The following is a 27901-nucleotide window of genomic DNA, read 5'->3' on the forward strand; positions in this document are numbered from 1 at the left end:
ATTAAGGTTTAGCAAGTTGTTTCAATTTCTTACAGTCAGTTCAAAAGATTACACATGAAATTGCTAACAACCTGGTGAACAACAATATACGATACCCTGATAATATGAAAATGTATTAGGACAGAAAACAAATAACACAAAATAAAATCAAATATGATTTTATTCAATAAATACATGATAGTGATGCAGTTATAACGTTTACAGGTTATCCCATTTCCAAGAAAACAGAAGCTTACATCTACCGAGACAAAGTTTTCAAATGTAATCAAAATATTAAATACATATACATGTAGCATAAAAATTCTTCCATAAATGCTTAATATAGAAATATCTTGAAATCTTCACTTCAAATATATTTGCTTATTAATTTAATGTTTTTCTAAACCTACATGTATGTGATATTTGTGAACGTTCGGAACATACCTTATCTTGCACGCATGAAATGATACAGAATATTACATAACCACCAATTAGCTGAAGAAGAGGAGCACTTGGCATCCAATTTAGAGGTTTTGGATTCAAGTCACATAAGCAGTGCGATATTTTTTTCTCACTTCCACACTGGTTCCAACATCCAGGAAAAAGTCAATTGGTGTGACTTAAAACACATGTTAACGTCCATCAATAGAAAAAACAACAACATAACAATACAACTAAAAGCTAAATCCGTTTAAATATGTTGAAAAATTCTAGTTGTAAGTCTATCAAATTTAAATAAAATCTGTTAAACACCAATTCTTATTTAAAACCTTTAAAGCTCTATTAATAATACAAATAACATCTAATTATTAACAGTTTCTTTACTTCACAAAAGCCAAAGCCAATTGTTGTCATATTTAACAAAATATAACGCTTAGCACTTCAGTATATTTCAAATTGACATAAGACTAAAATTCATAATTCCTGGATAATTGTAACAAAAACATCATTTCAGGCAGTTGCAATTTAGTTAAGTCTCATAGTCTAAAACATTTAATATGTATTTTTAACAGTCAAACAATTTGCAACTCAAATCACAAGATTAAGCTATGAAATAAAACATTAACTACATTAATTATGTGTGCACCAAAAAGAATATATGATAAAATGTGGACTTCTCTACACTGATTATTGGATAAGTTACCACGCTGTGTCAGTACCGCTGTTATCATACCTAACAATACAATGATTATGGCAAAAAGCAAAACTTCATTTAAATTAATGTCCGGATTGATTCATGATTCATACACTTATTGAAACAAAACACTTAGACTATTGCATACATTCAAAAAATCTTCATATATTCAAGATAAAGTGTCTGTGTCTTTAACAATTCATGCATCTAAGTTTGTTAATAAGGAAGGAATACTTTGAGAGTTGACCTTCATTTTTTTCACCACTGTTTCTACGCCATTTAAAATTTGCCAATAATAAATTCTCCTGTCTTTAATGAAGTCCTGGACTAAAGTGACTTGATTTTAAATGTTTTTAAAACTGTTCCTCAGCATCCCCACATCTGCTTGCACTGAAATCAGCAAACCTTCCTATGATTTTATCAATAGAACGTTCCCCGTGCACGTTGTTGTCACGTGTACGTACATTAGCTGACCCAGAATGCGCTTCCTTCTGACCTACCACTGTAATGTAAATAAAAAAATTTATTGTTCACAATGTCATAGTTTTAAGGGAAAATATTTTCTTTTTCAGCCTTAGCCATGTTTTACAGAAGCCAAGGTTCATTATTACTCTCACTGGCTCTGACAATAGAATATACAGTAACTTTTTAGACAATATCCCTCCATACATTATTTTCTAGTACAATCAGGAATCTGTTTAAAACCTCAGATCTTCTGTGACCTAGTAAATAGATTCTGCACAAATAACCCGCAATGTAACATCCTGGGTGAGATTTCAGACCTGACATAGCAAGGTAAGAAAGATTCAGTCACAACCGTAACAACTCACCTGTAGAGGCCCCTGCTCTCTCCTTGTCAATATAACATGAAGAGTAAAGCAAATTTCAAGCCTTGTGCTGTTTACTTACCTAGAATAAAGTTATATTGAGCTAACTGCGAGTTTCTAACTTTTTTATTCAAAGTATTGGAGGCATCAAGTTCTGCATCACATAGAAATCCAGCATCATGGATTTGTTGTTTTACCTGTAAAATAATCAACACACCTCAGGTAAACTAATCAACTGGTTCATAATTAAACTCATTATTAATAGACATGTGACATAAACAGCAACCTAACAGTATGTCTATATTAATATCATTAAATATATACTGTATGAGAATATCTAAATACCAATATTTATTATATTTTCAAATTCATGAAGGTGCAACCTATGTAATACAAAATATGACTTCAATAATTTGATGTAATCAAAAAATCGAAAGGGTAGTGATAATGCAGGGTTCATACAGACATCCAATGCCAAAATTCAAGGACTTTTTAAGCACTATTTAAGCATGTATTCCCATTTTTAAGCACATTTGTTGCACATATATATCGACATAATATTCAACCTAAGAGGGATAGTTTATTCAGCATTTTTTCTTGAATTATACAAATTTTCTGGCCAAATTAAGGTTTTATAGAAAAGAACAACAAAGGGTGCATCAAATACAAATTAGTTCAAAACAAGTGCAATTTGTCAACTTATTGTTACCTTGAGCAAAGTTTAACATTTCAATGATTTTGATACTAAATTGGATCTTTTTCTTATTTTGTTAACTGTTGATTTTTATCGACACTATGTCATTCAATCATTTTCAAGCATATTTTCAGCAAAAGCACTTTTTAAGCACTTTTCAGACAGTAATCAAATTCAAGGACTTTTAAGCACTATTTTACATTTTTAAGCACTTTTTAAGACAGGGACTGAAATTTAAGCACTTTTTAAGACTGTACAAACCCTGTTTAAATGACAATGTATAAAGTTTGAAATAAACTACATTGTTTTATCTAAATTTCATATGGTACGCTTTTCATTAGGTTAATCAAACAACCTACACTATGCATGTAATGTGTATAAAGAACTAGAACTCCGCGAGTCAGATGTGTCGCCTTGTGAACAATGTAGTTTAGGGGAAATGGCCAGGACAAAAATGAAATATGAAAAATAACAAAGGGCAATAACTAAAAAAATAATACGTGCAGAGCAGCAGTTTCTGTACACTGCACTTCTTATCAATAAGATCTATCATTCTATGATGTTTCAAGTCCATAGCTTTCATACTTGAGGAGAAATGACCAGGACAAAAATAAAGTAAGAAAATCAACAAAGGGCAATAACTCAAAAATAAGAAATGCAGAGTATCAGTTCTTATGCACTGCACTTCTTTTTAATGAGATCTATCATCCTATGAAGTTTCAAGTCCATAACTTTTATACTTTCGGAGAAATGGCCTGGACAAAAATAAAGTATGAAAATTAACAAAGGGCCATAACTCAAAAATGAAGAAATGCAGAGTACCGATTCTTGTGAACTGCATTTCTTAATAATGAGATCTATCATTCTATTAAGTTTCAAGTCCATAGCTTTTATACTTAAGGAGAAATGGCCCGGATAAAATTAAAGTATGAAAATAAACAAAGGGCAATAACTCAAAAAATAAGAAATGCAGAGTACCAGTTCTTGTGCACTGCATTTCTTCTTAATGAGATCTATCATCTTATGAAGTTTCAAGTCCATAGCTTTTTTAGTTGAAGAGAAATGGCCCGGACAAAATTAAAGTATGAAAATTAACAAAGGGCAATAACTCAAAAAATAAGAACTGCAGAGTACCGGTCCTTGTGCACTGCACTTCGGGTTATTGAAAGAAGCATGCATACCAAGTTTGAAGTCAATCAGACTTATAGTGACTGAGTTATGCTCCGGACAAGCTTTAGCGGACGCCGACAAAGACACCGCCGACAAAAGTAACCCCTATATGTCACCTTTTCAAGGCGACATAATAAAGGCAAGTTTTCTATATACAACAACTATAATGCCGAGGATCCTACACTGAACAACTGGTATGACTTATTTGTCACCATCTTGAAGCTGGCATGCATTAACGGTACTAAATTATGGAAATTAACTAAAAGAAAATCAAAGCCCAAGTTCAAATTAAAATGTAAATATAGTTTATTTCTGTCATAAACTAACAAGGAGAATATTTCCTTTTTCAACTCTAGTCTGGAACTGACAATAATCTTATGCATTGCAGTCGCATTACTGACCCTTCAAAGCCGGATTCTTATAGAGAATCCAACTAAAATTCCCACCATTACCAAGAGATGGGTTCAAGGTTAGAATGTTACCTTACATCTGATGGCTTTGTGAATAATTCTTAAATATACATAAGACAATTTGAAATTTAAAGCATGGAAACACGATTCAACAAATTTATCAAACATTAACTTTATTTAATTAATTGAATATACCTTCAAAGCATAATCATCAAATGCTGGAGCCACTGGTATTACTATAGCTTGCCTTGGGGACAACCAGAATGGCCTGAAATCATCATTATATCGCTACTATTATCATTATAAATATATCCAAATTAAACCAAACGTGTGCTAAATGTCAAAATATGATTTTATCTAATTATAGGCTGTTTTTCTTCAAGTTTTATTGTGTATGAAAGATAGCAAGAATAAATTTAATGTTCTGAATTCCATCAAAATTTGTTCTATCATTTGACAACCTTCTGAAAAGAATTTGAGTTAACAAGTCATATATAGCTTGTTTAACAACTCTATAGTAAGTCAGTTATTCAGTACAAAAACGAAGAAGTAATGTTTTCAGTTTTTAACATTTTACTTTAAATGATTTAACAGAATTTGTTGCGCCTGTTGTTTATTTATAATTTACATGTACACTATGGAGTAATGGATAATTGAGTATCTGTGAAGTAAGCGGTTTCACAGGTTCTTTATATGTATTCATTTAAGATATGTTTACCATTTTCCACCATAACTTTCACAGAGGATAGCAATCATTCTCTCCACGGAACCCAGTATAGCACGATGGATGATCACAGGTCGTAACTTCTCCCCGTCAGCAGACGCCCTGGTAACATACATGTACATTCATAATATATATAGAGGATATTTGTTTGTTTTGCATGTAAGATTGAAATATAATTTCTCTGAGTGAACACCAGATGTAATATTTTCACGAGTGGCGTAGCCACGAGTGAAAATATCATAGCTGGTGTTCACGAATGAAATATATTTCAATCTTATATGTAAAACAAATAAATTTTCTTTTTATTTCATGTGTTTTAAGTGATTTTAAGTAATTTTTACTGAATTTGCCGCGTAACGTCGCGCATTCTCCTTTGTGACGTCATCACATCATGACGTCACATCATCAATTTTGAAATATAGTTCTGTTAAATTTCTCTAATTTTGTTACGTTTTTAACATGATGTATGCTGACATCGACTTTCTTTTCCTTCAGAAGCAAAATTTACGCATGGCGGCATTTATTTCTGCCTGTTATTCCATTTAGTTATGATTTTCTTTTCATCCGCATTCATATATAGTCCGGCTACAGTGAAAATTATATTTTATAAATTTCACTAGTGGTTTATCAGAATATAATCATCTGATATATTACAATAAAACACTGGAAAGCATGAAATAAAATTATTATATTGTTGGATGTTAAAACAGAAATTTATGAAATTGAAATAATAAGTTTAAATATTCATTTATAGCAGCCAACAGAATTTAATTAATTCTTCTGTTTATTGCCAAATAAATGCGTCAATAGAGAGACAAATATAACAATGGTCGACAAACAAATTTAGCAATAGACATATATTTTGTTTTAATCCAATGGACAACATATACTATTATGTAGATTGCTCATGAACAGAATTGGGTATGGATAATAAACAATGCTGTTGTTTCACCGACATCTAATATTTCTATGGGTAATACAGACATGAAAATAATTAGAAATTGTAATCTATGCATTACTTCAAGATAGGTAGTGGCATCTTACCAATTGTCACCAGTCTTAAAATCGGAATCAAGAATCCCTAAAGATTGAAATTTAGATATCACCAAAGACGATATGCCAGCATTTTATTAAAATCTCATTTTCTCAAAGTTCTATTTAGGCATTCTTTTTTCATACAAGGGTATGACTAAAATCTTGTAAATAAAGATGAAAGCATACATACAAGTGTAAGCTTGCATATGTCAACTTACCCAATGTAGCCTAGATTAAATCTGATAGGCAACTGGAAATCAAGTTGTATAGTGGCACACTGATGGGACCTTTTTAATGCATCCATAATGGTGATGTCAATCTAAATGTAAACACATTTTCTATCTGTTACTATAGTAATGTTAGTTAACTGCAATTAAACTTACATAATCACTTTAAAATGGACAGCTTTCATCCCTACTTAAACCTTTCATTCAATATAAAATTAAACACTTACACCTCTTTCAATTCATGGATGTTGACTGTTCTCAATGTTAGACAACAGCAACCTTGCAAACTTTAATACAGGATCGTGTTTTAACAGTAAAGAAAGCAAGGTAAATAATTATGTATGAATTTTATTTGACATTGTACTATGTTAAAAATAGATATTTTCATTCAATCATAATAAAGCAGCACGCCTCTAGATTCATTCCAATTTTCATGAAAATTTTGAAAATGTATCTAAAAGTAAAATATTGTGAAGTAAACAAAGAAAGTAATTCAAATATTTCACACATTGCTAACAGCACGTACAACCCATGTAAATTACCAAAATGAGGACAAAAAAATGCAAAAATAGCCCTTACTGCGGTAGTAACGCAGTAGAAATATTGTGATTAATACTGCAATAATCTCACAAAAGATATAAATTGTAACTTGAATCTTAAATCATTTTTCTTTTTTTTTACAATTTTAGTATGTTTTGTTTATTTTCTTCAGGCATGCAGCTTTTAGTACTTTATATAGATCACTTCTGTTACTATATATAGATTACATCTGTTACTTACTTTTGGACCATAGAAAGCACCATCACCTGGGTTCAACTCCCATTTGAGACCAGACTTATCCAAGCACGTTGCAAGATCCTAGAAATTGTCAAAAGTAATGATGTTTAGAACATTTTGTGGCACCACTTTGATACCATCACTTAACATAATGTTATCATATTGAATGATTCTCATTTACAGTTGTAGAATATTATTAACACTGATTGGATAACATTACTGAGTGTAAACAGAAATAAGCATAACTTTAAGCCCCACCCCAAAGCATCACTTAAACTGGAGGCATAAAATTATAAATATATTAAATTTTCAAGATATAAACTAAAATATCATCTATAAATTATGTCTATATTTGATTTTTATCAATTTTATTATTCATTTATCTCTGAAATTACATGACATGTATTCTGATGACAACTATCAAGCACTGTTAAAAAAATCATTAACCCATGTATTTTTATTTTATGTTCATATAACACAAATTTCAACAGACTACTTTTTTAATGTATATCTATTCTGATTATTTGTTTCACAAATCACCAACCTTCTCAGCCATATCCCACAATGAAACTTCACCTAGGAAACCTTCAGGTCGGGTTGACAACTTCAACTCAAATGTGAATCCAAAAACACCATACACAAACTTCAAAAAATCTAAACAACCCATAATTTCTTGCTCAATCTGTAAAAGAATAAATATTCTCATGCAGGAGGTGATATCTATGACAACAATAAAGAACATTTACATTCATTGATATGTATAAGTTTGTTCAAGGAACAAATACAAGGGTATGTCTATATGCTTCATACACAATCAAACTAAAATAAATTCTATAAATTAAAAGGTTATAAGGCTGGGGGAAACAAGACATCAACACCAGGACAGTTCACATATTTATTTAAACTACCGATTTTGGGTAAGATATACCCTTTATCAGGTTGTAAACAACTAATACAGTCTGTAGGCAAATCTAATTAACCAGACTTTGGTGCAAGCTTCTTACTTTGATATCAAAATTAGCAATTAAATCTAAAGTCACATTATCATGATATTTTGGCAAGTTTTAATTGGGCCCTGTCAGAATTTCTTCAGCTTTAGCTTTTGTCAGTAATTCCAGAAACTGAAGATTGAAAACTATTTTAAAAGGTTCAAGAAAATTGTTAGCTTAGTAATACCTGTTCAGGTGCACAGAATATGTGAGCATCGTCTTGTTGGAATCTTCGTACACGAGTCAATCCACTGAGAGCCCCGGACAACTCGTTTCTGTGTAGCACGCCAAAGTCAGCCATTCTCAATGGTAGTTCTTTGTGCGATCTGATACGGTGGTCAAACATCAAACTGTTAATAGATAATATCGTATTAAAGGGTATGAAGCTATATCTTATATACAAGAGCTGTCGGAAGGACAACACGCTCGACTATTCTAAGTGCTTGATAGTAAAAGAGCCTTGATAATGTTAAATTTTTTAAGTTCACAAAAGGGCTAATTTTTTTTTATAAATTCAAGTTATAGGCCTTGAAGAGAGTCTAATTATACAGTATTGGCTTGACTATTCGGAAGGTAATGTCACAAGGTTGTTTTATTGAGTATAATAATACTAATTACCTATGAATACATAAATTTGACAGAAAAGGTACAAAGGCTTGTTATTAAGATGTTTTATTAAGTAAATCACAGCTTTATTATTATTAATGCTTAAATTGTCCCAAAAAAGGCACAAACCCTTCAGTAGTTATTGAGATAACAGCTTACAAGCAAAACTTTACAATGAATTTCTAAGTTAAAAAAGGGGAGAAAAATCAGCCTAAATGCAAGATAGAATTATGGATCTTTGTCAGTGAACTACAATTATGACTCTAAATGCATATGTGAAGTTTTAAATAAATATCTTTAATAGTTATTGAGATATGTAAAACTTGCATGTAAACATTAACCAAGAGACTAAGTAGAAAAGGGGATATGAATCAGCCTTAATGCAAGATAGAGTTATGGAACTTGGTCAGTGACATACAATTATGACCCTCCAATTATGACCCTACGTGCATGTGTAAAGTTTCAAGTAAATATCTTTGAAGACCTTTAACCTTTAACCAAAATTTCTAAGTTCCAAAGGGGCATAATTCTGTCAATATTGTAGGCAGAGTTATCCAACTTGTCAATCTGATGTACCTTGTTACTATAAATAAGTATTGTAAGTTTCAATTGAATATCTCAAGCAATAATTGAGATATTTGACTTTACAAAAAACTTAAACCAAAATTTCTAAGTTAAAAAGGGGCATAATTCTGTCAATATTGTAGGCAGAGTTATCCAACTTGTCAATCTGATGTACCTTGTTACTATAAATAAGTATTGTAAGTTTCAATTGAATATCTCAAGCAATAATTGAGATATTTGACTTTACAAAAAAACTTTAACCAAAATTTCTAAGTTAAAAAGGGGCATAATTCTGTCAATATTGTAGGCAGAGTTATCCAACTTGTCAATCTGATGTACCTTGTTACTATAAATAAGTATTGTAAGTTTCAATTGAATATCTCAAGCAATAATTGAGATATTTGACTTTACAAAAACTTTAACCAAAATTTCTAAGTTAAAAAGGGGCATAATTCTGTCAATATTGTAGGCAGAGTTATCCAACTTGTCAATCTGATGTACCTTGTTACTATAAATAACTATTGTCAGTTTCAATTGAATATCACAAGTAATAATATAGATATTTGACTTTACAAAAAACTTTAAGCAACGCAGACGCCGACGCGGACGCCGACGCCGGGGCGACTACAATAGCTCTCATATTCTTCGAATAGTCGAGCTAAAAATGTATCAACAGTAAAGTTATATTGTTTCCATAATCTTGTAATTGATTTAATAAAGTTACTAAGACTGTCACTGAATCTGTAGAATAAAGATACCTTTTCATGCCATATGAAAACAGAAGATTTCCCAAAATATGTCCAAAATGTTTCTCCAACTGCAAACAGTATTACTTTAGAATATAGATCTAGTATAAATTGTATCTGAAATTACGTACCAATGTCCTGGACAATTCATAGGTTTCAGGCCATATTTTTCTTTTTCTATATCAAACTTGAACATGCAATCCTGAAAAATTACCGATAGTTTAAATTAAATTAAGGATTATCCTATAAAATCTTGTTAATACACTTAAATACTAATACAAATCAAATACCATCCAGCAACTTTGTAAAGAGACAATTTTAAATATAAAATGGGATAAAATGGTATAAAGCTATATCTAATGTAATATTTTTTCATAAAATAAATGAACAGTAAAGTTATGTTATTTCTATAATCTTATGGTGAACTTACAGAGTAATGTTGCCAATGGCCTGAAGTTTCCCATAACTTATGATTGTATATGTTTGGTGACACAACCTCTTGAAAGCCACGTTTTCTGTACTCACTCTGTAATATATACACATATATATTAGTTCAATATACATATACAGTATATACAGTCAAGACTGCCTTAGGGACCCCCTGATTTCAACAACTCCCTGTCTTATCCGACCTTGTTTCAGTCCTCCCAACATATTTTGACTGATCAAATATCACAGATAAACAAGCAATTCAAACATGGAGGTTCGCCACAGGAGAACAAGGTAACAGTGAGTGAGATTCTTGGAGCGACAAATTCGGTATTATTTCCGTATGATGATTCAATAAATCTATCACAGTCTGTGTTCGAATCCCCATCCATTTCTAAAAACAATAGAGAACATACACATTCTCAAAACACTGCCAAGATATCAAAGCCCCCACAGGAGACCCCTCAAGATTTGAGATCAAATATGGCGACCACAGATCAAGGTAACGGCGCAATGTCAGAAAAAGAGCAATTGACTTTTCTATGTAATACTGTGAGGGAAATAAAATTGGGTCAAGAAAATATGCGTATATCGTTTGAAAAAAAGTTTGACAATTTAAAATCGGAACTAATGAGTACAATTAATTCGAAGGTGGACACTTTGAAAAATGAGCTCAAATTTGATATCACTCGAGAATCCGTGCGCATTGACGAGATGTTAACAAAAGTTGATCAGTTGAAAAAAAGAATGGTTTCTTTTGAGCAGGAAAGAGCGTCCGCGCATACAAGCGTTAACGGTACCTCGTTTGGTCAAGGTAATTCAATCAGTGACCCAAATCGAACATGCACGGCCAGCGGAATCCAGGTCACGGAGTTCGAGGACTTAATTCAGAAAGCACAGGAGCTAGTGAACTCATTAGGCGAAGAGGTCCAATCAAAAGTCATTGTAACGGATGCAATTCGACTACCGGCAAGATTTCACGATAGACCGCCGATATTGAAATTTAGTGTAGAAACACTAGAGCAAAAAATCCTGCTGTTGAGAAATAAGCCCAAACTACGTTTCAGTGCTGAATACAAACATGTTCAAGTACGTAGTAGTAAGTCACATATCGAACGACTTATTGAAATGAATGCAAGAGCAACCATTCGTAATTTGCCCCAAGGACGATCGTTACGCGTCGATGCTAGAGGACGCATCAAATCGAGAGTACAGCATGAAAACGAGAGATTGCTTGGAGATAACGACGCACGTGCCGAAAATGCACGTGACCAAAATACAAACGCTGAATTTTAGGATATATCCCGGCCAAGGGCAATTCGGCTTGCTCATATCAACGTTTGCGGATGGACAAAAGATAACAATGATCTCAGAATAAGTATAATAAATTATCTACAAAGTGACGTTATTTCGGTTTGTGAAACGCACCTTAAAGATAATATCGGATTAACAGTGCCTGGATATACGTGGATTGGTTACAATAGACAAGAAATTCATATAAATGCGCCAAAATCATCAGGTGGCGTTGGGTTGTTTGTGAAATCATGGATTTATCAGGAATACGAAGTAACTGTTATTGATAAATCGTTTGATGGAATTTTAGGAGTGAAATTCTTGCATAAAAATTCGGAGTACGAGTTTATTGTGTTTTCATGCTATTTGCCCCCAGAATGTTCAGCCCGTGGTCGTGACGCTTCTAGTTTCTTTGCACATTTATTATCGCAAATATACATAAATAGTGACAGTGATGGAATATTTTTGGCAGCTGATTTCAATGCCCGGATAGGATCATTATCGGATATAATTAATGGTTTAGACAGCATTCCCCAAAGACACGTGTTAGATAAGACAATTAATCAGCATGGGCATGACTTTATTGAATTTCTGAATGATGCTAAATTTTGCATTCTCAATGGACGATGTGAAGTGGCCAACAATGACGCTTCTAACGGTAACGTCTCTATAGGCAACGGTTGGACATCGGTTTCACGGCGCGGAAAAGCAGTCGTTGACTATATCTGTGTACCACATGATCAATATTTAAAGTGTTTTTCGTTTGACGTCCTGTCAATGCAGTCAATAGTAGATAATTGCGGATTACATGGTTTACTTGGAGAAAGGTCAAGGTTACCCGATCACTCAGCAATTATCACACAATTTTACGCCGCGCATTCAGAAAATGTGGGTCAACAGTCGTCTACCGGTCAGGAGATTAAGCGATCGCGCTTCAAAGTAAGAAATGTACCGGACGATTTTATGGAAAGTGATTTAGCGAGGATGGCAATTATTGACTGTATATCGAGAATTGAGAGCTTCCGGGAGACACAGGATAACATGGACAACATTTATGATCATTTTTGTGGAATGATATTTGAAGAAATAGACAGAAAAATTCCTAAACAAAACTGTATTATTAGAGACAAGAGGCATAAAATTCGAAAACCATATTGGAATGAAACTCTGTCAGAACTATGGAAATTACAAAAACAAAAAGAACGTGAATTTCTGCGTTGTAACGGTACTCGACGTGTAAAATCTACATTACGTCGTGAATATACTATAGCAAGAGACACGTTTGATAAATCATTAAGTCAGGCTGAACGGGCATATAGAAAATCAAAGTCGGAAGAAATTGAAACAATGACAACAAAAAATCCTAACGAATTCTGGGAGAAAATAAACAAACTAGGCCCAAGAAGCAACAAATCGATCCCAATGGAAATTATTAATGGTGACGGCCATGTTACGTATGATGAAAGAGAGATTCTGAATAGATGGAAATGTGACTTTGAATGTTTATATAATGGCACGGATTCTAATGATTTCAACAGTGAGCATTATAATCAGGCTAAAATACACAAGTCAATGTTGGAGAATAATATTAGTGATCCATTATACAACCAAAATGTAACACTTAACGGAAATATTACGTTGACGGAAATTAGTGAAGTTGTTATGAAAGCTAAATCCCGTTCAGCATGCGGTTACGATGAGATTCCGTATTTTGTTCTGAAATGTCCAGCTCTAATTGCCATCTTGAAAGAACTATTTCAGTTGATATTTGATACCGGCATTATACCATCTATATGGAGGAAATCAATTATATGTCCCATTTTGAAAGACCCAATGTCAGATCCACGTGTACCATTACATTATAGAGGAGTCAGTTTATTGTCATGTGTAAGTAAACTCTACACTGGTCTAGTTAATAAACGGTTGACAAAATATCTCGAAGAAAATGACTTACTGGAAGATGAGCAAAACGGCTTTAGACGCAATCGATCTTGTGAGGACCATGTCTTTTCGTTAAGCGGTATAATTCGCAACAATAATGAAGTATTTACATCCTTTATCGACTTACGCAAATGTTTTGATTTTATAGACATTGATATGTTATTATACAAATTACTACTAAATGGCATTGACGGGAAAATGTACACAACAATTAAGAGCATTTATCAGAGATCTACGGCAAGTGTGCGTCTAAATAATAAGTTAACAGACTGGTTCACATGTACTACTGGAGTAAAGCAAGGAGATTCGGCTTCCCCGACATTATATTCCATTTTCGCAAATGATCTAGTGAAGGAGATCAATGACCTTGACCTTGGATTTAACATAGACGGAAGGAAGCTTTCGATGTTACTATATGCAGATGATATTGTATGTATCGCAAAATCTGAGGAGGACCTCCAACGTATTCTAGTCAAAGTTCGTGATTGGTGTAGACGGTGGCGAGTAATTATTAATACTGAGAAGTCCAAATGTATTCACTTCCGGAAAGGACGATCAGCACGTACGGATTTTCAGTTCAGAGTTGGTGAAAATGTACTAAAGTTTGTTGACAGCTACAAGTATCTTGGCGTAACCTTTCGCAGTAACCATTATTTCACCATGAATGCGGAATTGCTAGCTAAAAGTGCAAGTCGAACTCTCGGTAAAATTATTGCAAAAATGCGATAAATAAAAGACTTTGGTTGTAAAAAATTCAAAAAGCTTTATAATTCATGTGTCGTGCATATAATGGACTATTGTTCAGGTGTTTGGGGTTTTAAAAAATACCAATCGCTTGATAATGTACAGCACCGTGCTATTAGACACTACATGGGAGTCCACAGATTCGCACCTATTCTGGCAATCACGGGAGACATTGGATGGATACCAACAAATCAAAGACGATGGATTAACATGATACGAATATGGAACAGGGTTATCACAATGGACGAAAATAGAATCACAAAACACGTATTTAACACGGATTACCGTAATTGTCATAATAATTGGTGTAGTGAAATCAAGGATATATTTTCAAAAATAGGCCTGGTAGAACATTTTAACAATCGTACGCCAGTGAATTTAATGATCGTTAAATCGGCTATTGAAAATCATTATAAGTCAGAGTGGAGCGAGAAATTGACTCAATTTTCTAAACTCAGAACATATAGACTCTTTAAAAATAACTTCGAGCAAGAATCATACCTTAAACTCAACTTAAAAAGAAACGAACGTTCATTACTCGCACAAATGCGCTGCGGTATATTACCAATTCGTGTAGAAACAGGAAGATATGTCGGTGAATTACCAGAACAGAGGCTATGTACATTATGTGATTCAGGATCTATTGAGGATGAAATGCATTTCGTTTTAAAATGTAGCTTGTACCATGATATAAGACTCAACCATTTAAGTGAGATTTTTTCAAATGATCAATTAACCCAATTTACAGACAGTGACAAATTTGTACATATTGTTCAGAATCACCCTAGAAAACTAGCTAGATTCTTAGTATCGGCATATATGAGGCGTAGAGACTATTTGTTTCATAGACACTGAAACTGTGATTACTTATTCATTTAAATATTTACTATTTTTTGCACTGTATTAGGACATTTTATGACATTGTAATCTGAACTTTATTATCATATTTTATTGATATACATTAAGGTTTGAACAGTCGTAACGGTTTTTCTATAATCTTTGATAATCCCTTATTTATCACAGTAACTGTATGTTAGAGTTATTATCGACTTAGAAATAGTATAGCATGATTTTTATGAACTATAAGATATAATGCATTAAAGGGACGTGGTCAGTTATCTTTAGATTACAATTTAAGATAAGCCATCAATGAACTTTGAATAATGTTAAATTTTCGTTTTCGTTTTAGTATTGTTTAAAGTTAAGTACTTGGAACTTAAAATCATACCACGTTAACATATTCAGAACTTTTCAATAAACGTGTTTAATTTGTACATGATGTTACAATCATATTAAGATATTGAGATAAACCATAGTGAAAGGTTCTATAAACAGGTGATACATATATTTTATGAAAAATCTGTCATAATAATTCAACGTTTTCAAATGATAACAAATCTTGAATGTAACTTGTAAATTTTGGGCATTCGATTCTTATTTGTCAAATATATTTACGGACAACATTGAATTTCTTATACAGTACTTTCTTGTGGTTAAACTATTTAGAATAAATTAGTATTTCTTTTGAGCTAGAAGATAAATAAGATCTTTCTTCTTTTTCTTTTTTTTATCTAAACATACCTTTTATGTTGTTCACGTGTTTTCAGATTTATTGTCTTCATGTTGTTTGTGTCTTATAGGCCCATTGGGCCGGGTGTATACTATTGTTTATACATGTCTTGTTTGTTCATTGCTTGTATGTTTACATATGACACATTAATAAAATATTTACTTACTTACTTACTTACTTACTTATTTTGCTATATAAATGGTCTGAATTATACGAATCCCTGTCATATGTGACAAGCGACCATAATTGTCTGGTCCCAATGCATTGCTTTGTCTGATTTAAATGACTTTCACACATTTTAATTGTCTGTTTATCAGGAATGTCAGACATAATCCCCTTCGGACAAAATCCCCTTCACCTACCCGGACAAAATCCCCTTCATGGGTGGACATAATCCCCTTCATTTTTTTGCAAGGCTGGACAAAATCCCCTTCACTACCCGGACAAAATCCCCTTGTTTCATAGGTTTCTAATGTATTATTATGCTCCATAAAAATTGATGAATAATGAACTTTTTTTTATTTATTTATAATTATGTATCAATAGTTACCTTTATTTAGTTTAGAAGTTTTCATTAAAATTATGGTAAATTATCAACTGCATAACACATATTTGATTAGGCAATTTCTTTAATAGTTTTAAATTGATTAGTATGAAAAACATTTTTATTAGCCAATAATTGTTTCATTGATTGTATAAGTTGATAATTCTAATTGATAGATACTATCCATTGTTACAATTTCTATTGATGAAAGAGTGATAATTTAATCAAACCACAGATCACTGCACTACTTGATTGATTGTTATGAATGCTTTAACAAAGCAATTTTAATGTGATTTAAATGTTGCTAATTGAATGTGCTTTTCTGCTGAAATATGTTCTACTCATTTATACATTAAGATATTTACTACACAGCATAATGCAGTATGTGGCTCTCATACCCACTTAAAAAAACAAAAATTCCTCTGAGGGGGATTTTGTCCTAGGTAGCAATTTTATGAAGGGGATTTTGTCCACTTCAAAATTTCACACATGAAGGGGATTATGTCCACCCATGAAGGGGATTATGTCCGGATATACAAAAAGACATGAAGGGGATTTTGTCCGAAGGGGATTATGTCCGTACACCGTTTATCAGATAAATAATACCTGTTTTAACACCCAGAGGGCCAAAATAATTAAGTCCAATTATTATCAAGTAGTCAGTACACTTCAAACAACCTCTACACAACATTGCATCAATACACAGTTTACATGTACATACAGGTATCAAGTGACTAGTATATGGTAAGCATGATGCAATCAATGTGTGTTAACACATTGAGGTGTGAAGTACATAATACCTGATCAAACTGGATTACCATTTTGTGTCCGATTTTTTTTTACTGTTTATGTAATGCCAAGGGAAGATTTTTTTAGACAGCATTTTTTTATTTCACCTTTCCATTGCTACATGAATTCTACATGAAAATGTTGATAGATCTACCTTCCATTTAAAGAGAAAAAAAACTTTAGATATGAATATGTCTTAAAGTATGATATTTATTTTAAGGATTTTGAATGGATCAGATTCAAGTTTATTTGTACTAAAATAATTCAATATAAATCTAATATAAAAATAAAATTTATTTTTATATGATATACATGCAATTAATTATAATGTTTTACAGTGATTCTCATTTTATTTACATCAAGTATTTAAAGAGTTTATGTTTATTTACAATTGGTTACATATTATTCCTTCACACAGTTATGTATTTTAATTTTTTTTGAGACTGTATTAAGAGACTCCCTGTCATATGTGACCTTTTTCCAAGGGTCCCTTGGAAAGTCACATATGACAGTCTTGACTGTATCCTCTTTTCTTGGTACAAATGTATGTTTTAATGTGAAGCTATATTTATTAGCAAAACATTAATGATTAGTTAATGAATGTTGAAATATACTTTTATGGTGTTTTTTCTGTATTCATCCTAATGTTCTAGATTAACTTGCTGTTTTTTTTTTTTTTTTTAATTAAAACAAGAATTTAAATTGTGATATTGAATTTTCACTTTGGCTAATGAAAATTTCTGTGACTGTTTAATACCTTAAGTTCTTACCTTATTAATACAGGTTAACCTGCTTAATATCTTAAATGAACTTGCCCAAGTTTCACTTTTGGAACAGTCTCTTATCAGTTTAAAAAAAATCAAGATGAAAAATTTAAAGTTGTTCAGCCAATAGGATAGAGCTTGACTTGGATCTATACTGGTGGCAAAGGCTTATCAATTTCAATTCCAGCAGATTAACTAAAAGATTTAATACATAAGACACTCACCTTCATAAAGTTTATAAGAGTGTTATATATATGTGCTCCACGTGGCAAAAAGAAACATGAACCAGGACTCAATTCGTGGAAGAAGAATAACTCCTGATCCTGAAATATACAATATATAATGTACAAGTCTGTTTAACCATTACCATGCTATCTTAAATGAACTTGTCCATCTTGAAATCTGGACAAAACCATTCATCTTTTTTATGGAAAGTTTTAAAATAAATACTAACTGCATACCATACAGTGTAGAACATTTTTACTGTCTGCACTGTTCACATGGGTAAATTCAGTTACTGCCAGCCGGCTAAAGGTAAATACAGTGAAACATTATGATAGATGGTGTATCAATATCATTACATGTGAACAATAACATATAATAATCTGACTAGCCATAGAAAAAGGCAAACATTTTTTAGTTGATTTTGTTGGATTTTTCATCAAACAAATTCTGTCAAGGTCACATGACGATTTTGCAGCTTTACTGGTGAGGAAGACCTCAGGTGCCCCTGTGTGCATTATTTCAGGCACAAACAGGTACTGGAGTAGAACCACCAATCTTAGACAGATCTTAACCACTCTACTTCTTTCATTTTTGTTGGGCTTTTAACTTTTGAGTCAAATACAATATAAAGGTCATATGGTGATTTCAGATGGCACAATATGTTACAACAGTAATTTGCAACTTTAGAGTCTGCAGCTGAAAAACGCTTACTTGATCTTTGGCCAATTATTTATCACAAACTTACATATATGTATGTTAAACCAGCCTTTGGCACTTTGTTAACACTCAAAGCAAGACAAAATAAGGATAACTTACTACTCCAATTTTTCTATGATTTCTTTTAGCTGCCTCCTCCTGGAAATGTTTCCATTCCTTCATCTGTTTGGGATCTGGGAATGAGATTCCATAAATTCTCTGAAGAGACTCGGCATCTGCCTTACCTTCCCAATATGTAGATGAATTCTGTAATATAACATTTAATCTTATATTTCCTAACATAATAATTTCCTCAAATTGTATAAATTCCAAGTCCCTGGCTTGAGTCAAATCTAATGCAGTAACAATGCAAGAAAGTGCAAGTTAACGTTCACAGTTCACTTTGATATATAGATAACATCAGTACTATTTATGGAAGGATTTATTAAGAGAAAGTGAGCAACTTCACTAACAAAACCATGTATACTGATCTATACCCCAATATATTAATACATGCAATACACGGGACAACTTACTTTAGTGACAGCCATTGACTTGATTTTACCAGTATGACGTACATGAGGTCCTCTACACAGATCTATCAAAGGTCCACATCTAAAATACAAAAGGTAAAGGTAGAAACATACTTTTTAAAAGGATAAAGGGGTCCATTATTGGCCTCAATAAAGGCCAAAGTTAACCCTGATAATAAAAGCCAACAACTTGAATAGCATCATATATAAAATCAGTTTCAGTAAACGGACCAATCACAAGCAGTTGTGCACTATTGTTTGTTTGATTGGGTTTTACTTCACATCGACACAGTATAGGTCATTTGGCGACGTTCCAAATTTACTGGTGGAGGAAGACCTCAGGTGCCCTTCCATGCATTATTTCAGGCAAGAGCGGGCACCCGAGTAGAACCACCGACGTTCTGTAAGCTAGCTAGATAGCTTCCTCACATGAAAGAATCAAAAGTCCCTGTTGGGCTTCGAACCCACAATGGTGAGGGGCAAGTAGTTTGAAGTCAACGACCTTGTGCACTATTGTAATGATGAAACAAATAAAACAGCATTTGAAGATACGTATAATTATATACACACTGAAACACATTTTCATTAACCCTGGACTTCATTTTTAGATTAAACAATATTCATGCCATAATGTGAAATTTAGTATATTTATACAGTATCTTGATTAATGGGATCAATGAAATAATTATAAATATAAAGTTACCTACTTGTACACAGTAGTTGTTGGGGTGGTAACCTTTTCAGTGATGATTCTTTTTTTAAACTCATTGTACTGAAAATAAATATCATAATACATTTCTGTTTAACTTGTTAAGCATTTATTCAAGCTATGCATAGAGATGAATCTTTTGAAAAATTAAAATCATCTAATATCTTTGTCAGTGTTTAACCCAACCTGCAGGTGCAGACAAACAATATTGATTTCATATAGAAACACCAAATAATATTTACAGACTAATCAAATAAGTCCTGCATGTTTGTTTGGGTTTTACGTCACAACGACACAGTATAGGTCATTTGGCGACTTTCCAGCTTTACTGGTGGAGGAAAACCTCAGGTGCCCTTCCGTGCATTATTTCAGGCACAAATGGGCACCGGAGTAGAACCACAGACGTTCCATAAGCTAGCTGGATAGCTTCCTCACATGAAAGAATCCAAAGTCCCTGACGGGATTCAAACCCACTGCGTTGAGGGGCAAGTGGTTTGAAGTCAACAACCTTAACCACTCGACCAGGGACGCCCCAAGTCTTGCATGTACTGTATCTAATAAATTAAGAATATCAGTTCTTTCCCACCAAGAGCATATAATTTTCAATATATTTGTGGGCACTTAATATCACAAAAAATAGATATGTTAAAAGGTTTTTCAATTTAATAAAAGAAATTGGTGAGTTTCTATATTTTGATTACATACAGTTTCGCTGCCAGTTTATTAGAAGTTCATATATTTATATTACTTATATTACTTATATTAGCAACAACTTAAAACATGTCTACAAATTATCAGATATGTAACAGTCACTCTATACTTAAAATAAGTAATCTTAATTCCTAAAATATCTAGAAGGTATTAACATATTTTTCAATGATGGTTAACACTTCATTTTTTCAGAAGTTTGGTTACATATAACCATTGTTTGTTTACCTCAAACATCTTTAGAAGATTTTCCTTGGTCATAACAAGTCTCTCAAATGGTTGCTTATCTTTCACAATTTGTTTTACTCTATTCTCTATCACAGGGTAATCATTGCTTGATACCTGTCTATAATGATTGAACATAATATCTATTATCTACATTTTATTACTTTACATAAAATACTAACAGTAGAAAAATCTCATCCAAAAACTCTTAAAATGTGTACAAATATATTATAATGTTAATAATTTTATCAACATAACAAAAATTACTTTTTATAAGTAATTTATCCAGGCTTTGCAAACTTCTTTAATCAAATGTTAGCCTCTTGTATGAAATGTGTCTGACATTCAGAAATTTACCGTGTATGTCTGTCCTCATATATCCATCAGTCATACTAATCATTTAACATTTTTTCCATATGTAAACATGCTTTATTAACATCAAATGTGATATCGCTACATGGCCACTTAGAACATACAACAGAGAACAAATGATATGTTTAATGGCTTTAAAACTTCAGGCTCTACAGGAAAAGGTTTGCATGTATGCTAATTTAAGAAGTTATTATTTCACTATGTGACAAAATGAAAAGGTACCTGTTTGACCACATGTCGTAGTAGAAACCGCCCTCTATGGGTGGACCGTAACAAAGATGTCCACCATATAAACATTCCATGGCCTCACCTAATATATGTGCACTGGAATGCCAGAATACATACTCTCCTGCAATATATAGGCATCTAAATTATTCGGCAATCATCAAAGGTAAAAAAGATCAATCAAAATTGCCATCATATCTTGGAATAGATCCAAAAATTATGGTGCATCTGTAAAGTTTGACAAGTCTACACCCTTTTGGTTTTCTGTTTCAAGATTTTTCTACAAAAATCCTTTACGCAGAAAAATTGTCAGTTCAAGCAAATAATCACACAAATTTAGTGGTGCTGGGTTAAGACAAGTCAATAAGCCGCAAGGAAACCAGTTGCTTGGTATTTGGAAAATAATAGTAACATTTATAACAATAACATCTATAAAGATGTATGTAACAATATCAAAGAGCTTGCCAAATCAAACATACATTTTAATGCTTAAAATAAGCATGAATATCAAATACCCTATCATGGACTGAGGTATAAAATAAAGTGCATATTGTCATTTTACTCGAGATGTATAAATTCAGAAAATATCACATGTGTAATATTTATATGTGCTTTTGAAATCAACCATTTGTTCCTTTCTGTCAATAGTCTAAAGAAAGTAAGTTTACATACACAAAAACCCTGACTTACCATCTTTATCATCAAACTTTAGCAACTGTAATGTTGCATCTTGTTCTAATGGACGATCAAGGTCCCATAATACATCGTTCACCTTTGCTATTACAGTGTTGTCTGCCAAACCTTGGCTGAAAATTATAACATTGTCTTATAACACATTTTATTTTGTACAAGACTATTATCATTCTATTACTGTACCTACTTATAGATACAATCCGATATATATTTTTTTATTTTAAAGTTCAAAGCATTTCTGACTTGTCAAATGAATAAGCTGAATAAAGCATAATGTGATTGGATAAACTGTGTTGGTTTTTGAATCTTTATATCATAACTTGTTAAACAACAATTATAAATGAGATTTTTTTATTTGAAAACAGACAACAAACTAAACTGTATCCCTAAATAATCCACTTTATTCCATTATAATCAAAAGTTGTTGATACTTTGAATACAAATTTGTACAAATGTCAAGATTGTCTCAATTTGATTGTCTCAATTTTCAGAAAATTTAACATAAATGAGAGCAGCAGTTTAGTGGATAGAGATCCACTGACATAAACACTTACCTGATACCTTTAGCAACATCATATGGAGTAGTCTCCCATGCCTTGCCCTCAACAACCTTCCCATCAGGCAGTGTCACATTGATTGGTTTACGTTCCTGTGCTGCCACCCAGTCATCATATTCCTTTTTTAATTTATCCCATAATACTTGTCTTGATGCAAGAAATTCTGGTGGGGGATCCATCTAAATACAATCAAACTTTATATAGGCCAGAAACTCTATTAAAGTATCAAATAGGCCAATTACAATGTAACAAGTACCATGTTCACAAGAAAGGTTCAAGTTAAAATATATAAAGCTAGCAAGAATGATACAGTGGCTGAAAGTAGCAAAAGTATTTTGTACAACTATCATTTGACTAATAACTAGAAATGTGTCCATAGGACACGGGTGCCCCCACTGCGCCACTGTTCTGTCAATCTTTTTACTAAGTCAAGGGAAATAACTCTACAAATACTGGATAAATCCACAAGCGAAACCCCAGGTGCAAATCTAAAATATGCTGAGCAACCTGCCCATAAGGTTTAATGACTATGTCAAATCCTTTTTGAGAAACTTGCGACTTAAGTTGAAAATTGCAAAAATTTTCTAAGTGAAGGGCAATAACTCTAAAAATACTATATAAATCCAGACGAAAATACCTGGTACACAACTGCACATGCTGATCAATATTCCTGTAAAGTTACATGACTCTAGGTTAAATACTTTTTGAGTTACGTGTGACACATGTTGAAAATTGCAAAATTTTACTAACTCAAGGGCAATAACTCTGAAAATACTAAAAATATCCAGACGAAAATACCCAGGTGCACAACTACACATGCTGATCAACATTCCTGTAAAGTTTCATGACTCTAGGTCAAATACTTTTTGAGTTACGTGCGACACATGTTGAAAATTGCCAAATTTTACTAACTCAAGGACAATAACTCTGAAAATACTAAAAATATCCAGACGAAGATACCCAGGTGCACAACTACACATGCTGATCAACATTCCTGTAAAGTTTCATGACTCTAGGTCAAATACTTTTTGAGTTACTTGCGACACAAGTTGAAAATTTCAAAATTTTACTAAGTCAAGGGCAATAACTCTGAAAATACTAAAAATATCCAGACGAAAATACCCAGGTGCACAACTACACATGCTGATCAACATTCCTGTAAAGTTTCATGACTCTAGGTGAAATACTTTTTGAGTTACTTGCGACACAAGTTGAAAATTGCAAAATTTTACTAAGTCAAGGGCAATAACTCTGAAAAAACTAAAAATATCCAGACGAAAATACCCAGGTGCACAACTACACATGCTGATCAACATTCCTGTAAAGTTTCATGACTCTAGGTCAAATACTTTTTGAGTTACGTGCGACACAAGTTGAAAATTGCAAAATTTTACTAAGTCAAGGGCAATAACTCTGAAAATACTAAAAATATCCAGATGAAAATACCCAGGTGCACAACTACACATGCTGATCAACATTCCTGTAAAGTTTCATGACTCTAGGTCAAATACTTTTTGAGTTACGTGCGACACAAAAGTGAACGGACGGACGGAAGGACGGACGGAAGGACGGACGGACGGACGGACAAGGGTAAATCTAAATGCCCGCCACTAACGTGGGGGCACAAAAAGAATAAGGAAAGTGAAACACACGAAACAAAGTGGGTCAGGTTTCCATAACTATCATTTGAAAATAACCATCTATTAAATAGGTAATATTCTAACTTATGTCTGATTTTAATATTAATTTCTACCCAGTTTAACATTTAGTACCATGGTTCCATAGAACCACTGACTGCTTAATGCTGTTCAACTTAATACTGTGCATTTTGTCTTTAAGATCAAGAGAAGGTTTAACTCAGAAAGCGAACTAATGTAACTATATAAACAGCTTACCGGTTTTAGTTTATCAACCTGATCACCAGCAGCCTCTGCTTTAGCTTTCTTCCCTTTCTGTGACTGAAAAAAAACAAGAGCAATAAAACACTATTATACTTTTTTTTTTTGGAAAACATTCTGTGCATTATTTATCACTACACATCTTAGACTTCAAAACTCAATGTTGTACTATTCGGTAATTCCTGATAATAGTTTCTGGAATAGTATATAAATCTAACACCTGGTTCTTTGAAAGCTTTCTTTTTTTTCTTGGTTGGGTTTTCAGGGATTTTTTTTTGGTTATTTTATAGCCGTTATTGAGTCATATTCCAATTTGAAAAAGTGTATTATTTTCCCAATCCACAGGAAAATATCCCCAATTGAAAGTTACAAATTTGAATTTTTTTATCATAACTTATTAATAACAATTATAAATGAGATTTTTTATTCGAAAACAGACAACAAACCAAACTGAATCTCTCCATAGTTCACTTCAATTTTAATCAAATAGTGTCACGTGAGGTGAGTCAGGTGACCCCCAGCGTAGTCACCTCACGTGTGAATTGATGTTACTAGTAATCGTAAATATTTTATTTATCGCTTTAGTTTGCATTGGAAATTGATGTTCATTTTATTCTCTGTTTTACAACAAAATACTATTTTAAAGCAATCATATTCAAATTGTTAGGGAATATAGAATAAAATATAAAGAATTCCATATCTATCAATGAAATTTTCCGTGTCAGTTCTAGTCAGGCGCATACATTTTTGGCAATCTGACCCCTATGTATTTTTCAGGTCTAAAACTTGTATATAGTACACTAAAGAAAACAGAATGAACCTTATATATACTCCTGGTTTAGACCCCGGGGTCTAATCCAGGATATAGCCACATTTTCAATGTTACTCAAGAATAATAATTAGGCAGGGTATTCCGATAAGGAAAAATCACAACTTTTCAGATTAATAATAATAATGATTGTTCAGAGTGTCAAGTGAAAGCAGAAGCAGTGCATGAAATAACGAATGACACCTTTAACCCATTACTTCATATACACGCCTTTTAACGCCTTTTTCACCCCCCCCCCTTTTTTGTTGTCTCAAATGATGAAAAAATGCCTTATTTAGGCCCCAAACACTTGTTTTTGTTTGAGAAATGTTGTTAAAAAAAAGTGACCTGTTTTTCGGCGCGGCCCCCCAACCAAAAGATACATCAGGGGGTTGCCAGAAGGGGGATGTGCCCCCTTATGTTTGGGGGGTTTGAAGGGGGGCGGAGTCCCCCTCATCGCCAAGAAAATTTTGGACTTGTGAGAGGCTGTAAATGACCCCAGATTGATCATAAGGTAACGTGTAACCAACGCTGAAAAGCATTTGACTCTATCTCAATCCATTGAGAAATTATAGCACTTTGAAATCAATTTTGATGGAAAAAATCAACGCAAAATAGTGATTTTTTGCAATTTTGAGATGTCCCCTCATTGCCATGGTAACAGAAAATTTAAGTCTGAGCATGTTGTTGCAAGGGCAATGGTCCAGTCAACATTTGTGCCAAGTTTGATTAGTGTTGAAGCAGTTTTAATAGTATCATAGCAATTTGAACTTGTAACGGGAGACTTTTCAATGAAAACAGCCATTTTTCACAAAATGCTCATGAAGTAATGGGTTAATGAAAAAAATCAAAAAATCTACAAAACAATTTTTCTTCAAATTTATATGACAGGCCATGTTAAAACATGAAAAAACGCGATTTAGGGTAATTTCAAGTATTTTCATCATTTTCTGTTAACCCATTACTTCATATACACGCCTTTTTCACCCCCCCCCCCTTTTTTGTTGTCTCAAATGATGAAAAAATGCCTTATTTAGGCCCCAAACACTTGTTTTTGTTTGAGAAATGTTGTTAAAAAAAGTGACCTGTTTTTCGGCGGGGCCCCCCAACCAAAAGATACATCAGGGGGTTGCCAGAAGGGGGATGTGCCCCCTTATGTTTGGGGGGTTTGAAGGGAGGCGGAGTCCCCCTCATCGCCAAGAAAATTTTGGACTTGTGAGAGGCTGTAAATGACCCCAGATTGATCATAAGGTAACGTGTAACCAACGCTGAAAAGCATTTGACTCTATCTCAATCCATTGAGAAATTGTAGCACTTTGAAATCAATTTTGATTGAAAAAATCAACGCAAAATAGTGATTTTTGGCAATTTTGAGATGTCCCCTCGTTGCCATGGTAACAGAAAATTTAAGCCTGAGCATGTTGTTGCAAGGGCAATGGTCCAGTCAACATTTGTGCCAAGTTTGATTAGTGTTGAAGCAGTTTTAATAGTATCATAGCAATTTGAACTTGTAACGGGAGACTTTTCAATGAAAACAGCCATTTTTCACAAAATGCTCATGAAGTAATGGGTTAAAACGGAACAATGAACAATTTTTTTTTATAAACCAACTTCCCTGTTCATATAAGGTCTACTTTCAGTTTCACTTGTATGTTTTTAATATCAAATTTTGGAATTCCATTATGCTAAAAACTTCAATTTGTTTAATAAATGATTTACCAAGAATATATCCTCCATATTCTATCCTCTACAGACGTTAGGTATATCAATACATAATCAATCAATTTGCTTAAATTTGGATGATGCAATCACAAGTCACATCAATAGATGACGCAAATAATCCGGGTGTGTTTGCGTGTAGTTGTTTTTATTATCTTGTCAAGATTCTGAGTAGGGTGGATCTCATTACATATAATGACATAATCATTTATTAATGATAGGAACGAGTATCTTTCTATAAGTATAATACACATTTGTGGAATGTGTAAAAATTAGTCAAGACTCAAGAAGACAACTGTCAAAATAAATTATTTATCACACACCCGACTACTGAATCGACTGACAGTTGTTCCGAGTCGGCTGCGAAGAGAGGAAAAAGAAAATCTTGACAGCATGTTAAGCTTTAATTAAAATAAATGCGTCATGCCTTTTTCTTCTCAGATATATCCATCTTTTCCAGTTTGTTTTCCACGTTGTCGGCCATGCTTGCTGAATTAAGTGGCACGACGCATGCGCTGAGCGAGGTCTTACAATCCCAAATTTTTATTACAAGGCTGAGCATCACTAAGTTACTCC

At 33.0% G+C, this 27901-nt stretch overlaps 1 protein-coding gene across 3 annotated transcripts; it reads right to left on the minus strand.

Annotated features, from left to right (window-relative positions):
* Positions 1–142: 142 nt before the first annotated feature.
* Positions 143–27901, minus strand: LOC132729359 (threonine--tRNA ligase 1, cytoplasmic-like). Of its 3 annotated transcripts, none has more exons than XM_060715125.1 (20): positions 27753–27901; positions 24796–24858; positions 22898–23079; positions 22341–22456; positions 21648–21774; positions 21057–21174; positions 20119–20183; positions 19415–19493; positions 18999–19145; positions 18182–18280; positions 10314–10409; positions 10015–10085; positions 8155–8317; positions 7523–7660; positions 6982–7059; positions 6193–6293; positions 4934–5041; positions 4411–4483; positions 2024–2138; positions 143–1616 (listed from the first exon to the last, which is right to left on the minus strand). In XM_060715125.1, exons 1-20 carry the CDS (start codon positions 27885–27887, stop codon positions 1468–1470), a joined length of 2223 nt encoding a protein of 740 aa, XP_060571108.1. In that variant the 5' UTR covers positions 27888–27901; the 3' UTR covers positions 143–1467. The 3 variants fall into 3 exon arrangements, with proteins under 3 accessions (XP_060571108.1, XP_060571109.1, XP_060571110.1); XM_060715126.1 differs by having other exon boundaries at positions 27649–27833; XM_060715127.1 differs by lacking the exon at positions 27753–27901 and adding an exon at positions 27326–27417.

This window comes from Ruditapes philippinarum, unplaced genomic scaffold (assembly GCF_026571515.1).
Source record: "Ruditapes philippinarum isolate M1 unplaced genomic scaffold, ASM2657151v2 ctg3895_1_1_1_1, whole genome shotgun sequence".
Lineage (NCBI taxonomy): Eukaryota > Metazoa > Mollusca > Bivalvia > Venerida > Veneridae > Ruditapes > Ruditapes philippinarum.